The 17,046-nt window shown below is 34.2% G+C and overlaps 1 protein-coding gene across 1 annotated transcript in view; it reads left to right on the forward strand.

Moving 5' to 3' along the window:
- LOC117343133 (cilia- and flagella-associated protein 69-like) overlaps window positions 1–16,088 on the forward strand; it is a 34,232-nt gene extending 18,144 nt beyond the window's left edge. Inside the window, exons 16-23 of the mRNA XM_033905448.1 lie at window positions 85–415; window positions 1,127–1,203; window positions 1,766–1,963; window positions 6,145–6,231; window positions 8,279–8,343; window positions 9,625–9,667; window positions 14,894–15,035; window positions 15,571–16,088. Coding sequence (XP_033761339.1) covers window positions 85–415; window positions 1,127–1,203; window positions 1,766–1,963; window positions 6,145–6,231; window positions 8,279–8,343; window positions 9,625–9,667; window positions 14,894–15,034 — 942 coding nt within the window. The 3' untranslated portion in view covers window position 15,035; window positions 15,571–16,088. The remainder of the gene's footprint in view (window positions 1–84; window positions 416–1,126; window positions 1,204–1,765; window positions 1,964–6,144; window positions 6,232–8,278; window positions 8,344–9,624; window positions 9,668–14,893; window positions 15,036–15,570) is intronic.
- The last annotated feature ends 958 nt before the right edge of the window (window positions 16,089–17,046 follow it).

Consider the following 17,046-nt stretch of genomic DNA (forward strand, 5'->3'; position numbering starts at 1 on the left):
ATCAGTGTGTTGTCAGTGTGTTGTCAGTGTGTTACCAGTGTACCACCTGACTATCAAACCTGTATTCTTTATCTTTACCTCCAGGTTTGTCCTAAGAACATGCACAATCTGATCCTTGGCTGTCTACTGGACTTGTGTGAGAACCCAAAGACAATACACCATGTCCTTACTTGGCGTGGAAATGACAATGCCTCGGCGCCTCATCTTTTCTGTGACATCTTCCGCAACGAGGAACGTGAGCTCGGAGTGAGGCGAAGTAAAGATGGTGCCATTTTAGACCACACTCGACCTTTGATGGGCGTCCTTCAAGAGAAACAAGGAGTTATACCACAACCGGCGGCCAACCCCAGTCAGGCCATAGTCGATGTGTCGGAGAACATGAGGGCAAAAATATACTCCATCTTCTGTAAGATAGGTAAGAATAATCAGGAACATGTGTCTATTAACTATGATAAGATCTTCTTGTTTTTTTGGTTGTGGGCTATCAAGATTGCCTGTTGTCTCTGCTGTCTTCCTTCCTCCGTCCTTCGTCCTTCCTTCGTCCGTCCTTCTTCCGTCCTTCTGTCTGTGAAAATTCTTATTACCGCTATTTCTCAGGAAGTATCTTAGATCTTTCTCAAATTTCATATGTATGTTCCCCTTGGTCGGTAGTTGTGCATGTTTCATTTTGAAACTGATTAGAAAACATAATTGTTGACATGCTCCCATTTTGAATTTTTACAGCTTGTTTATGGATCTTTTTCATATTTTGTATAAGCCAGTTCTCCTTGATTCCTAGATGTGAATGTTGAGACTGATTGGAAAAAAAACGTCCGACAGGCATACTTGACCGCTTGTGTTCGCATGTTTCATGAACTCATGGACATATTTATTTTATTGTTAAAGAAAGTATATCAATTTGAGCTTCTGCTCACCTTCATTTTTTTTTATAAAATGATCAAGAGGATAGAAAGGAAAAGTAGAGAAAAGTCCGTCATTGGACCTTTACATCATTGGTGGGCGCTAAGATCCCTCTGGACCTTGTTCCACAAATCTTATTTCGCTGACCATTGTTATTTCATCACTGAGCACTTATCACTCCTTGTATTTCTGTAACTGACCACTACTGTTACATTTTGTTTTTCAGGGTTTACTGACCTGCCCGGTCTGACTGTCGATGATCATGTAACTTTGACTGTCGTTGAGAAATACCTCGACTTTAAGGTAACATATCACTAAATGTAATGCTTGGGAAATAAAACTCATTCAATCATGAAAAAAAAAAACAATATACCACATTGATCATGCTATAAGTTCATGCCTGATTATAATCTGTTTTAGGTCATCTGACCCCAGGGGTCAGGATGACCTATATATATATAGCCATTGTGTCTGTCATCATCTGCTGTGTGCCATCAAACTTTTACTTTCAAAATAATACTCCACCTTAACCCCGAAGCAGATTGCTATCAAATTTAGTGTGAAACATCATCGGGGGAGGTAATTGATTTTTTTATAAATGAGGCCAGGCCAACCCCGGGGAACAGAGGAATGGGGCCAAAAAGTGGAACTTTGCTGAAATTTTGCTTTAAAACTCCTTAAACCTTGGTTGGAGAACAACCACATTTTATGTGAAACATTATTGGGGAAGGGCAATCTTTTCTCAGTTCTTTTATATGGCATGTTATTCATACCAAGGTTTTTATGCAATAAATGTTTTTTTTGGAAGACTTTGATTTTTGTGAGACTTTTTACTAAATCATTGCATTACATTTACAATGAACAGATGGGGGAGGTGTGGAATGAAGTGATAGCAGAGCTTAGTGAGGAACAGGTTCGACCTGTAACCCCTGACCTTGAGGCCATAGAGGCCATCTCCAGGGCGATTGAGGAACGTGTACACATCGTGTCAGGTACACAACAGGAGCTATTGGAGGCCCAGCAGAACCAGGATGTCCTTGACGAGCAGGAGTTCTACGCGGAGGTGCGTACAAATTGATGTTTTTATTTTGTCACCTTTTTTCCCTTGCTTTGTCAGTGAGATCCTCAGCAGATGTTACATTAGTTATTTTGATTGATGGATACCGTATAAATTGAAATGTTTCTTTCATTGAAGAGCGTTTACTAATCTCCCTTTCGTATCAGTTGTGTCACTTTAAACTGAAGAATATCGGTTTGAATGATAAATCTCTATTTGTGTTCCTTTGACGTTTTATTCTGAATCTGTAGTTAATGCACAAAGCCCTCACCTGTTACAAATTAGTCTCTACCCTGTCTTGAATAAGGTATTAAAATCATCAGTAATAAGGGTATTGAAACTATTTTGGCACCCAGATTGAGAAAGTAATATTTTTTGCACCTTTAAACTGATGTCAGAAGCTTACTCACATAATCATTTACAGTGGACCCTCGATAATCCGAACACCTTCGTTCCCAGCCCAAACCGTCCGGATTACGAGTTTTCCGGACTACCGAATTTCGTCTACCAGGTCAAAAAATTGTTATGTAAGAGTTATCTCCCTTGATTATATACAATCCGGGACGTTTTAATGACGTTTCATAAACACGTCTAATAGTCAGTCTTTTTAAAAAATAAATACACTTATGTTCTTGATATGATTCTTGTTTTCTTTTATTTTGTAGAAACTAAAAAATAAACAATGTTTTTAAAAGAACATGTGAAGTGAAAGTTGTTTTATTTATAGCGGGCATATGTGACCTACAAACAACACACATGGGTTACGTCCCAGAGGTTCACAAACGAGTAGAAATTACATACGTTAAATACCTGAAATGAAAGACCCACTATGTACAATGTACGTTTTTTTACGTAAATTATGAACCTGAAATGAAAGACCCGGTTTTTACAACTTACCAACAGTCTGTGTTTTTGTGTTTTTTTTACTGTAAGTTAAAAACCTGAAATAAACGAACTGCTATGTACAATGTACGTTTGTTACGTAAATCAGAAACGTGAAATGAAAGACCCACTATGTACAACTTACCATTAGTCCATGCTTTTTTTATATGATTTTTACGTAAGTATGAAGATACAATGAATAAGTTGCAATGTGTAGTCGACGATGTGGTGGGGGTGTGGCGTTGTGGGCGGGCCCATGTACGCCAGTCGCTCTACGATGGTATTAAAATAGCCCACGTTATAGTTTTTTTGTCGTGGGAGGGTGACCGAAGGGAGCCAAGAGGCTTACTATATACTTGTGTTAAAAATTTATCTTTATATATTTATAAGTTATCTTTGCAAAAAAAAAAAAAAAAAAAAAAAAGTAAAATCGATAGATATATGTATTTGTTCAAAAGTGAGATTATTGTCGTATGTTGATGTTCGAATAGGGGTGATATATAATGTGTCTGTTGTGTACCCCGGGTCTAAGGCCACCAGTTACACCCGACAGTCGAGGACGTCACTGCTTCCGTAAGGTACAGTACTTTGTCCTTTTGCCGGGCTTGGCTGGAGGTATAGATGGTCCGGGGCGTCCCTATAGTGTATGCGGGTTTTTATCTTATACTAATGTATGCAAATTATACAGTATGAGAAAATGTAGAAAAAAGCGGCAATAGAAGTTTTATAAAAGAAAAGCAAAAGATTTAACATAAAAAGGAGGAGAAAAATCATTTAGCTGTCTAATACTTATAAAAAGTAATTTATTGTTACGTGAGGGCTAATGTACCCAGCTTATTTAAATAATTACGTAATAGCTACGTATAAAATGTATCAGTTAAAAACATTAAAAAAAAAAATCAACTAATTCCTCTGCCACAGGAATAGTTGTCTGGTATCATTTTGATGAAACAAAATATTTAAGTTATTTTGGTTGCCAGGCGGACTGTGTCCTTTAGTGTCCTGGCCAAGAAAATGGGATAAAAAAAAAAAAAAAAAAATGATACGATGCTGATGAGATTAATGTAATTGAATGAAGTAGAATTGAAGAAGTTTGGTTTAAAATATTACCAGCTATTATGTGGAGATGATATAAAAAAGAGAACAAAAATTATTACTTAACTATTTCCTCTGCCACAGGAATAGTTATCTCCATATGTAGTTTTCACTTTAATCTTATAAAAAATATCCTTATACCAGTAAGTACAAGGTATAGATTGTCAGGCGGGTTTGACCCATTTAGTGTCCTGACCGGTATTTCTTTGGAGTTGTCTCCCCTGGTCCACTACAGGATTAGTGGGGGGTTGACTCGTTTCACAATATATAAATAAAAATTTATGTGCGGAGCACTTATTATGGAAAAAGTTGGGTTCTTTATAAAAAGAAAAAGGTACAAGCTGGATATCAAGGGTTGTTAGTTGTTATAAAAAGAAACCTTGATTCCTGAGTTATATCGACTATTTTCTTAAGGAAATTAGTCGATGTACAAAGTATTATTAGTAATCTATTGCCCCGAAAAAAAAGTTCAAATTCTTTAGCACTATGATAACACTTTTCCGAACATGAAGGCGATGGAGTATTCATGAGTCTATACATGAATATATATTTACTTAAAATATAAACTTTTGTATTTTAGTTCATATATTTACTTAGGGAGTAATTCCCTTTTAAAACAATTTGTATTAGGTGGGCTCGCCCTACATTCTCATGACTGACCTTGTGACCCATTTCCCGTTACTTCTTTCTAACCGTACCGGGATCTGAGCCACACACATATATATGCCATTAACACACGGGTGTGTTAATATTCACTGAAATGGCTGCTGTGGGGTATAATGAGAAGTGCGCTAGTGATTGGGCAATCCCCTACCAACAGGACACACCTCCCATATATACCGTCACCTGTATATTTCATATCGCTCACCCGTACCTGTATATTTGTATCGATCCACCTTCATGTTGGGCTGACTTAGATTGCTAACCGCCAGCGGTGTTACCAAGTGTAATCTAAATTCTATTTATCCTATCTATAAATGGGAAAAAGAAAAAACCTACTGAAAGGCTTATAATGTTATCCCTATTAAAGTCTATACGGTAGAAAAAATACCTCCCTATTTATACGGGCTTTATTTAATAGTTTAAAGAAATAGTTCGTGTATACTGTCGCAATGTGTAGTTTGGTATGTTCACAGTCTTTATATCAGAAGTTATCGCATCACGTTACGCCCATTTATTCTGATTGGATAATAATAATAAAAACTATTCACAATATTGTGTGTTTTCAATCGTGTAAATAAAATTCAGACATACGCCACGTAATAATTAACATTAATTAATGTGGTGAATCGTAACTCACTTTGCTGTACCAGAAACTCCAAGCTACCTATCTAAAAGTACGCGACACCAGCGAGAACTACCCAAGCTGTCCGATAATTATTAAACCCGTATTCACTTAACAATGTGACACTTACTGAAGTAAATCAGCGGTATCTGACGACTTATTAGTGTGTAATTAACCCGGTTCTTGTGATCACTGCTTAATACGTAAATGTACCATGTGTGTAATTAATAACATGCATCTTTCAATGAGTCGTCATTACACGTAACGATGTTACAAGCCGATATCCTTGTTTACCCAATACAATTGTTAGTGATGTTAATTACCGATAATAAATTTATTACATGCATTTGTGATTGATTAAGTATCGTATCACATACTGTATGTTAGTGAATTAATTATTGCTAACTACGAAATAGCACTATGTAAAATAACTATAATAGATATTGTACGTCAAGTTGATCAAAGCAAGACCAGTATACACTATAAAACCCTTTAATACTGTAGCATTTAGGTCGATCGTAAAGAAAAGCAATGTACCGTTATAAAAACAGAGCTACATTGTAACACAGGTAAACACCCGGGGCTATGACCTGGCAGCGGTCGCTATGACTACGCACAGTGTCAAGCGATAGTCTGTAAGCTGTCGACACGGGTGACTTGCCCGACATTTTTCTCTCCTCGTGGTGAAAAAATCGTCCGGATTATCGGGGGAAATTTACTAATGAAAAGTACTTTCCGTTCCCAAAATGGGCTTCCGGAATCGGAAACCGAATTTCCGGACTGGTGAGTACAAATAACGTTACGGAAATCCGTTCCCGTGCTATTCCGTCCGGACTGCGAGTTTTCCGGACTATCGGCGTCCGGATTATCGCGGGTCCACTGTATTTTGTTTAGTGTTTTATTGAGTGTTGCCTCTGTTTGACAGATACGAGAAAACCACAGACAGAAAGAAAAGGCTATGAATGATTTCGCAGACTACGTAGCCAGGACATCAAACTTTGCCCTATTGAAGGTCAGTGTCTTTAGGCCAAGGTCAAAGAAATAGGAAATATTTTGATTTGAAGAAAGTAAAAAAAATTCTGATATGTATACTACAAAACTACTGACGTTTGCTAAAATCTATTGAAAGTTATTTACAGTAATGTGGTAGTGTATTTTGAGTTATATGAGTCTGTAAAGTAACAAAAGCTTTGATAAATACAACAATAGAAGGAAACACCTGTCAGTCAGTCATGCTTCAATGCCTGAAATGAAATTTTACTACTGTCAGTCAGTCATGCTTCAATGCCCCGAAATAAAATTTTACTAACTAGTGAATTTAAGTATAGATGTGTTCTTTTTTGGGACACAATGAAATTTCCTAAAAAAAAAAGGGGGGGGGGGGGGGGGACAAAATTTCATATGGGTTACCAGGTTCCTGAATTTAGAGCAAATATTATACTAAATCAGATAGACAAGAACTTGTCTGATTTGGTGGAATTTGAACATCATGCAGTAAGGCAGAGGTTAATTATTCTGGATCAACAAAGGTAAACACATATTTCTGACTAGGGCAAGGTCACAGAGTTGGAGGTCATATATGTATAGGGTTCCCAAAGGTCAAAGTTGAGGGAGTTCAACATAAAAAGTGAACATTTGCTGAAAAATTGAGAAATGTGTTTTCTTATCCGTGCCATGGAAATGGACGATTTCAATCTATAATTGATCATGAGATTACATTTCTCCTGGTGTTTCCCGACTGATTCTTACATCTGAATCGCTATACCTCATTTACAGATATTTCATATCTCTTTATAACATGTTATGGCTTTTACTGCATGAACAAAATATGTCATTTTTGTAAGAAAATATATGATAAAAAGTGTGTTGTATTGATTGTAAGCTTGTGAAGTGTTTTTGATTCAATCTATCAGTTCCTGTGGAAGTTTGTGTCTCCTTACTCGATAACACCTTCCAGGATTTTTATGATATCATTTTTCATGAATCTGGAAAGTTACAGGAATATCTTCTATTTTGAATGAGAATTTCATGAAATTGACTTAATGTGAGTAAATGTATTGCGAGTTATTGTCTAGCGCTTCCCCATACACTTTAGTTCTTATGACTCATGGCTAACATTTAAATGGGCCAGATCTCCAATATAAACCTTCAACCCCCCATCAGTTATAATAGTACAAACCAGACAAATACATGGGAGGATCCATTCTTACACATAACAGGGGAGGCTGAAATTAAGAACAAAAAATGAGATGTAATTTGAATTTAAGTCCTGTTATGGTAACCTAATCGCGTCCTCAAAGTCACCAGATCACTACTACATACTTACCCCATCCTCTCCAGGGAGGTGTTAACCATTCCATTGGTGCTTATCAAGTTAGAATACAGACTTTCTCTTTTGTCAGAGTGTTAAACTGTCTCTGGTCAAAATATTTTATGTATTGATTCATTGTATATTAACAACTCAGTTTGCCGTAAAAGTACCAGGTTTTCATCCATAATTTATTCAGAGCAATAATTGCATTTAACAAGTATGCTATGACAAAAAAAATATTTTCAGTATTGAAATTGACTATTGTTGTAACAAAAGGATCGTCACTGGTTTGTTTTAAGGAGTTTTCTATGAGAACCATTACAAACAATTGAACAATTCTACAATGTTGAATATTTGATGTTTCCATTGTATGTTTGACCTTCACATTTTATGTGTGACTTTTGTTATTTAAGTTTGACCTTTGTTGTTTATGTTTGACCTTCAGAATGTATGTTTGACTTTTACAATGTATGTTTGACCTTTACGATGTATGTTTGACCTTTACATTTTATGTTTGACTTTTGTAATTTAAGTTTGACCTTTGTTGTTTATGTTTGACCTTCAAAATGTATGTTTGACCTTTACATTTTATGTTTGACTTTTGTAATTTAAGTTTGACCTTTGTTGTTTATGTTTGACCTTCAAAATGTATGTTTGACCTTTACAATGTATGTTTGACTTTAACATAGTATATTTGACCTTTACAATTTGTATTTGACCTTTACAATGTATATATCATTTTAACCAGGCTGCTGGAGACAGACAGGAACTGTCTATAGAAGCCTCGAGGTTACAGACAAAATACAAAGAAAGGTACAGTAGTTATGGATATTATACCACATGATTTTACTTGATTTTTAAAATCAAACAGTCTTCCTTTGATATCAGTAGAAATAGTTTTACTCGCCAATTACAAATCATTGGTTAAAAACTAATGATATGCCTTTTGTAAAAACACAAAATAATTCTTTCAAACTTCATTATATCTGCTAAACAAAAGTCAAATTATTTTCGTTGTAAAATTAATATTATATATATATTATATACTATGCTTCTATTTAGTTGCATTGAAAATAAAAATTTAATAAATTCATTTTAATATTTATTGTTAAAGATTTCATTAAATTCTAAGAAATGTTTTAATCATTAGCTGCTTTAGACATAAATGAATTCTGTTATGAAGATGGTACTAGGGGTAAAATGTTGGAGAGTGACATGGTGTTACTGGGAGTAAAATGTTGGAGAGTGACATGGTGTTACTGGGGGTAAAATGTTGGTGGGTGACATGGTGTTACTGGGGGTAAAATGTTGGTGAGTGACATGGTGTTACTGGGGGTAAAATGTTGGTGGGTGACATGGTGTTACTGGAGTAAAATGTTGGGAGAATGACATGGTGTTACTGGGGTAAAATGTTGGAGAGTGACATGGTGTTACTGGGAGTAAAATGTTGGTGAGTGACATGGTGTTACTGGGGTAAAATGTTGGGAGAATGACATGGTGTTACTAGGGTAAAATGTTGGTGAGTGACATGGTGTTACTGGGGTAAAATTTTGGAGAGTGACAAGGTGTTACTGGGATAAAATGTTAGAGAGTGACATGGTGTTACTGGGGGTAAAATGTTGGTGAGTGACATGGTGTTACTGGGGTAAAATGTTGGTGGGTGACATGGTGTTACTGGGGTAAAATGTTGGAGAGTGACAAGGTGTTACTGGGATAAAATGTTAGAGAGTGACATGGTGTTACTGGGGGTAAAATGTTGGTGAGTGACATGGTGTTACTGGGGTAAAATGTTGTAGGGTGACATGGTGTTACTGGGGTAAAATGTTGGGAGAATGACATGGTGTTACTGGGGGTAAAATGTTGGAGAGTGACATGGTGTTACTGGGGTAAAATGTTGGAGAGTGACATGGTGTTACTGGGGTAAAATGTTGGAGGGTGACATGGTGTTACTGTGTGTAAAATGTTGGAGAGTGACATGGTGTTACTGGGGTAAAATGTTGTAGGGTGACATGGTGTTACTGGGGTAAAATGTTGGAGAGTGACATGGTGTTACTGAAGTATTGATCAATGATCACGTAATTTTGTTGGTTACAGCGAGACCTTCCACAATACTGACCTCAAGGCACTCCACACCACGGTACGTATAGCAATCAGAGACTGAGTCATCACCCAACAACGACAGGACATGATATACTACAGTCCGTAATAGAAATATTACACGTATAGAAATATTACATGTATAGAAATATTACATGTATAGAAATATAACATGTATATATTAACACAGAGACACTCCGTAATAGAAATATTACATGTATAGATTAACACAGAGACACTCCGTAATAGAAATATTACATGTATAGATTAACACAGAGACACACTCCGTAATAGAAATATTACATGTATAGATTAACACAGAGACACACTCCGTGATAGAAATATTACATGTATAGATTAACACAGAGACACTCTCTGTAATAGAAATATTACATGTATGTATTAACACAGAGACACTCCGTAATAGAAATATTACATGTATAGATTAACACAGAGACACGCTCCGTGATAGAAATATTACATGTATAGATTAACACAGAGACACTCTCTGTAATAGAAATATTACATGTATAGATTAACACAGAGACACACTCCGTAATAGAAATATTACATGTATAGATTAACACAGAGACACTCCGTAATAGAAATATTACATGTATAGATTAACACAGAGACACACTCCGTAATAGAAATATTACATGTATAGATTAATACAGAGACACTCCGTAATAGAAATATTACATGTATAGATTAACACAGACACATTCCGTAATAGAAATATTACATGTATAGATTAATATACAGAGACACACTCCGTAATAGAAATATTACATGTATAGATTAACACAGAGACACGCTCCGTAATAGAAATATTACATGTATTGATTAACACAGAGACACTCCGTAATAGAAATATTACATGTATAGATTAACACAGAGACACTCAGTAATAGAAATATTACATGTATAGATTAACACAGACACATTCCGTAATAGAAATATTACATGTATAGATTAATATACAGAGACACACTCCGTAATAGAAATATTACATGTATAGATTAACACAGAGACACTCCGTAATAGAAATATTATATGTATAGATTAATACAGAGACACTCCGTAATAGAAATATTACATGTATAGATTAATACAGAGACACACTCCGTAATAGAAATATTACATGTATAGATTAACACAGAGACACGCTCCGTAATAGAAATATTACATGTATAGATTAACACAGAGACACACTCCGTAATAGAAATATTACATGTATAGATTAACACAGAGACACGCTCCGTAATAGAAATATTACATGTGTAGATTAACACAGAAACACACTCCGTAATAGAAATATTACATGTATAGATTAATACAGAGACACTCCGTAATAGAAATATTACATGTATAGATTAATATAAAGACACACTCCGTAATAGAAATATTACATGTATATATTAATACAGAGACACTCAGTAATAGAAATATTACATGTATAGATTAACACAGAGACACACTCAGTAATAGAAATATTATATGTAAAGATTAAGACAGAGACACTCCGTAATAGAAATATTACATGTAAAGATTAAGACAGAGACACTCCGTAATAGAAATATTACATGTATAGATTAACACAGAGACACTCCGTAATAGAAATATTACATGTAAAGATTAAGACAGAGACACTCTGTAATAGAAATATTACATGTATATATTAACACAGAGACACTCCGTAATAGAAATATTACATGTAAAGATTAAGACAGAGACACTCCGTAATAGAAATATTACATGTATAGATTAATACAGAGACACACTCTGTAATAGAAATATTACATGTATATATTAACACAGAGACACTCCGTTATAGAAATATTACATGTAAAGATTAATACAGACATGCCATAACAGATTATTAGTTAATGAACTTACACTTTATGGTATCAGTTAAGAGAGTTATACATGCTAACAGGTTATCAATTGATATAAAATACAGCTACATTAAACAGGCTAGATTGAATATAGAAATATAGTGGTTAATTTATTGTTACGTCATTGAGCTACATTCAATAAAAGGCTAAAAAATTAACACTTTTATCGTTAGTTCAGTAATACAGCTACACTCGATAACTGGTTAAATTATGTTAGTACCGTAATACAACTACACTTAATAACAGGTTATATTATAAATATAAATATAACTGGTTAATTGTTACTTCAGTAATACAGCTACACTTAATAACAGGTTAAATTATAAATAGAAATATAACTGTATTATCGTTGATACAGTAATAAAGCTACACTCGATAACAGGTTAAATTATAAATAGAAATATAACTGGATTATCGTTGATACAGTAATAAGCTACTCTCGATAACAGGTTAAATTATAAATAGAAATATGACTGGATTATCGTTGATACAGTAATAAGCTACACTCGATAACAGGTTAAATTATAATTAGAAATATGACTGGATTATCGTTGATACAGTAATAAGCTACACTCGATAACAGGTTAAATTATAAATAGAAATATAACTGGATTATCGTTGATACAGTAATAAAGCAACACTCGATAACAGGTTAAATTATAAATAGAAATATAACTGGATTATTGTTGATACCGTAATAAAGCTACACTCGATAACAGGTTAAATTATAAATAGAAATATAACGGATTAATTGAAAGTACCGTAATACAACTACACTAAAAAACAGGTTAAATTATAAATAGAAATATGACAGGTTAATTAAAAGTACCGTAATACAACTTCACTAAATAACAGGTTAAATTATAAATAAAAATATGACAGGTTAATTGTTAGAATAGTGATACAGCTACACTCAGTAACACATTTTCTGAACTAACATTAACTATGACATAGACCTCAAAACGTTCACGTACGGTTATTACTAGTTTCAGCGTCCCCCAATAACTTAGGACCAATACTAAAACGTGTTATTAGCTAACATCTTCTGTGGCTTTGTTATTAGCTAACATCGTCTTCAGTGGCCGTGTTATTAGCTAACATCGTCTTCAGTGGCCGTGTTATTAGCTAACATTGTCTTCAGTGGCCACATGTTGGTCCAATTGCAATCATGAGAAACGAAAAAAATATATACCAACTGTTAAATTAGTCTGAACCCCCAAATGACTCACATCTGTAATACGTAATGAAATCTAATAACCATTTAAGGTAGATTCATTTGCTTCTGAAAGAGATTTTATCTGACACTGAAAAGTTCAAATATAGGTAAGAAAAGTGGGTGTTGTAAGTTACCATTTCGGATTATTTACACTTGAAGCCGATCGATTTGTTGTTGTTACTCCTTTCAGCCACGATCGATCTAGTCTTTTAAAATAGTATAAGTCCAAAATAGCTGAAGAAATTAAGAATATAGTTGATCTGGATGCCTTGTGAATACATGGTATGATTGATAAATAAGGATGTGCTCACTTTTCGGTAGTCAAGGGACAGCGGTTAATGTTGTGAATTCTTTTTGTACGATGGTTTAATCACTATATATCTATTTTAACATTTATTTGAAAAAAAAACCCCACTAATAAGTCTTTTTCTTGTAGATTAGATCTTGATTTCAGCCCAAGATATTATTTTTCCTATAAAATTTTGAATTTGAAGATAACTTTATATCAAAATATTTTTTCATTATTATTATTTTTTTACATACTGGTGTTACTTTTTCTCCAAAAAATATCATACCATGCTACCGTATAGTATATATATATTATATCGAAATAAAATGATTAACTCCATCTCCTGTTTGTTGAGGGTATATCTTCCTGGTATCAGCCAAGGAATTAGTAACGAATACACAGGAAGGGATACCAACAAAAAAGCAGAAGAGACAAAAAAACAAATTTGAAGTATTGCAATGGGGGCAGCTACGTTTCTTCTCTGCACTATAACTCTTTCCTCTGTAGAAACAGTGAATTAAGTCTACTTTTCCGACGACAAACAGTAGATCACAGGTCTATTCCTGAACTTTTATATGCGAGGTATAACTCGGAAACACATCGCTCATATGTCTTTAATAATTATTTCCATTACATTCCCATTCAAAAGCTTTTGAGGGTTCAGAGAACATAGAAAGCCTTCGAAATGAAAACCGTTCCGATTCTAAGCTCACAAGAATAACGCCAGAAAGGTCGTGTTATGGCAAGACTTTCCATAGTTCTCCGTTTCAATTGAAGCGGCAAAAGGACTTCCTATTAATGCCTCATAAATACCAGAAGTGTCAGGGGCGTATTGATTTTTTAGGATTTACTGAAACAGGAATTCGATGTTTTTATGTATTGTAGGCACTCCAATCTTATATGAGGTGTCTTGTGAGATATGCTGTGTAGGTTTATTCCCTGGAAATTTCTCATACGGAAGTAACCGGTCTATTGGACAGAGTTCAGAAACGAATTAAATGTTGATTCTTACAGATTTATAACGCGTTTACTGCAATATAAATTAATGAAATCATTATCATCTAGAAAGCAATATATAATAGTTTTGATTTACTAAAGTGTTAGAATCTAACAAAAAACGTGAACTTTATTTGGAAAATGTATCTCTTTATTATGGTATACTTCAGTTTCAGCTTTATGAAAAGGGAAACATGCGCCATATAGGTTTAACTATCAATGTATCATTTGTTCCTGACCCAACATATATATAATGACATCCATGAAACACTAACTATACCTACTTGTAAGACTTGTTGAAATATCATAAATGAATCAGAAACTTAACTTTACCATTCCTAGAGGAGAACTGATTCATATGTGGATGTCAGCAGCAAATTTGTATTACAATAACCAATCCGGATAAAGTTTCAGGGAATCAAGAGAGGGACCGATTGTCTAAAATATTTTTAATAAATGCATTGAAAACGTCTTGTTAAGAAGATGTTTACAATAACATCACACTTCATGAATTTTTTTCTTCAAAAACATGTTATTCTGTGAAAGTATGAAATTTAATTTTACATACCGTCAGTACTCTCTGATACACTGTACAAACATATAGCTGCCTGTATGATTTTGTATAGATACTAGAATCTGTTGTTTAATTTTACATACTGTCAGTACTCAGTGATACACTGTACACACATATAGCTGCCTGTATGATTTTGTATAGATACTAGAATCTGTTGTTTAATTTTACATACTGTCAGTACTCAGTGATACACTGTACACACATATAGCTGCCTGTATTTTGTATAGATACTAGTATCTGGTGTTTGAACTGGTGTACAGGGAATACAATGTTGTCATGTTTCTGTATTGTAGACGTTCAGTGGCCGTACTATTGCGGTGGAGAGTACCTCAAACAAACTCACTGGAGGACCTCTGAACAAGTACGACCCTAAATCGGGAACGCTTCGGGAGAGAAAGTTCATCAAACAGCTGACGAATATCAGCGCTAAATAAGGTAATGCCGTAATCAACGTTGATATCAATTACAGCGAAGTTATCTCCTTACAAAACTGGATAAAAACAAAAACAGTGAATAGGCACATTAAAACAAAACTGTAGTTCTAATTCAAAAAAGATCAATCTAAGGCAAATACCATCAACAATAGATTTGCAAGGAGACCCTTGAAATAGTACAAGGAGAATGATACCATGTATTCCGGAATGGTAAGCGTCTTCTGCCTCAATGACGTCACCCGCCATAAAAATCTAGGTCAAATTCGTGTTAAGTCACATACTCAAAATGAGTGCCGACAAAATTATTGTTGTCAGAATATATCATTATGTGCAAACTTGATTACAGAGAACAAGTAAAATATAAGAAGAATGGCCATACATTATGTTAAATACCATCAAAATGCTTTCCCGAGTGTTAGATAATTATTGATATGTTCTATTAATGTGTATACCACTAGTAGTAATAACTAAAAAAAATACCTGTATTTTGATATTAGTGTGTATATACATGTATACCATTGCCCTTGTATTGTCAGCTGCAGTGATCACGTGGGTGGAGAGATAAGGACATGGCGTTGGTGTAAGGGTCTAACATTCTCCTGATTCATACGCCTCGGGGAAGAATTCTACCAGAGTGACTAAGACTCAGTATCTGTTACAAATCACATGGAAACAGTTGATCTACTTGGATTTTACCCAAACATGCTGCTCACTTTCTGTTACAAATGTTTTGTTCATTACAAAATATGATGAAGAGACATGTATGATTGAGAGAAAGAAAAAAAAACCAGAAAAAACATATCGGAAGAAACACGGAGCAAACCATAGCTCAGATGGAGATATAAAACTACATTGGATAAAAAGACGGAATGCACTATCTATAAGTACTGTTTTTTGACTTCATATGTTGTAAAATTAAAAGCACGTACATGAATTTAATCTGTTTGAATGACTATTTATTTACAGATTTATTCTTATTATAATTACATGTTTATACGAAATAAATCTAATGAAGCCTTAAATGTGTACTAAGAATGTAAATAAAACTTTGATAGATTTTCAAATTTGTGTAGTTTTATTTAGATGGATTATCCACAGCATTATTCCTCTGTAAATAGTATTCTGCAAAGATGCAACAAATAATGACTTATTCCAATATCGCTTCATTTGGAACCGAACCGAAAAATCGGCAGATTTACAATGCGGCGATTAGAAAGCACTATTTTGATTGGTCAAATAAGAAAATGATGATATAATATTTTTATATCAACATGCGAGGTTATATAATTTTATGAAGATGATAATTTCTGATATTTCACTTGTAAGAATGAGAGATACGCATATATTATCATTAGAATAAAACATGTATTACATAACGAAATAAACATGTGACTATCATTCCTTAACCAAAAAAAATACACGTGGCCTGTATTCCATAACCAAATTAATATTTTGCTCGTATTTCATACCTAAATAAAACATGTGACCAGAACTCCTTCACCAAATAAAAATATGGCCAGTATTACAGAACGAAATAAAATATGGCCAGTATTCCATAACGAAATAAAAATATGGCCAGTATTCCATAACGAAATAAAAGATGGCTTGTATTCCATAACGAAATAGAAATATGGCCAGTATTCCATAACAAAATAAAAGATGGCTTGTATTCCATAACGAAATAAAAATATGGCCAGTATTCCATAACGAAATGAAAGATGGCTTGTATTCCATAACGAAATGAAAATATGGCTCGTATTCTATACCGAAATAAAAGATGGCTCGTATTCTATAGCTAAATATTTTGATAAGAAGAGTATTTTAAAATTGTACAGCGAATAGCATATTTAAAATGAATTTAGTTATAGATACGACAAAACCACTACACAGCCACCAACAGAGCTTGCCACGAAGTTATCAGAAGAGTGTACAGATGGCAAGCATGGTAGGACCACCTTTATTAAAAATGAATTGAGCAATAGGTACAGCAACATACAGCTGTTTCGTCTTAA

Source organism: Pecten maximus, chromosome 15 (genome assembly GCF_902652985.1).
Source record: "Pecten maximus chromosome 15, xPecMax1.1, whole genome shotgun sequence".
In the NCBI taxonomy this organism is placed as follows: Eukaryota; Metazoa; Mollusca; class Bivalvia; order Pectinida; family Pectinidae; genus Pecten; species Pecten maximus.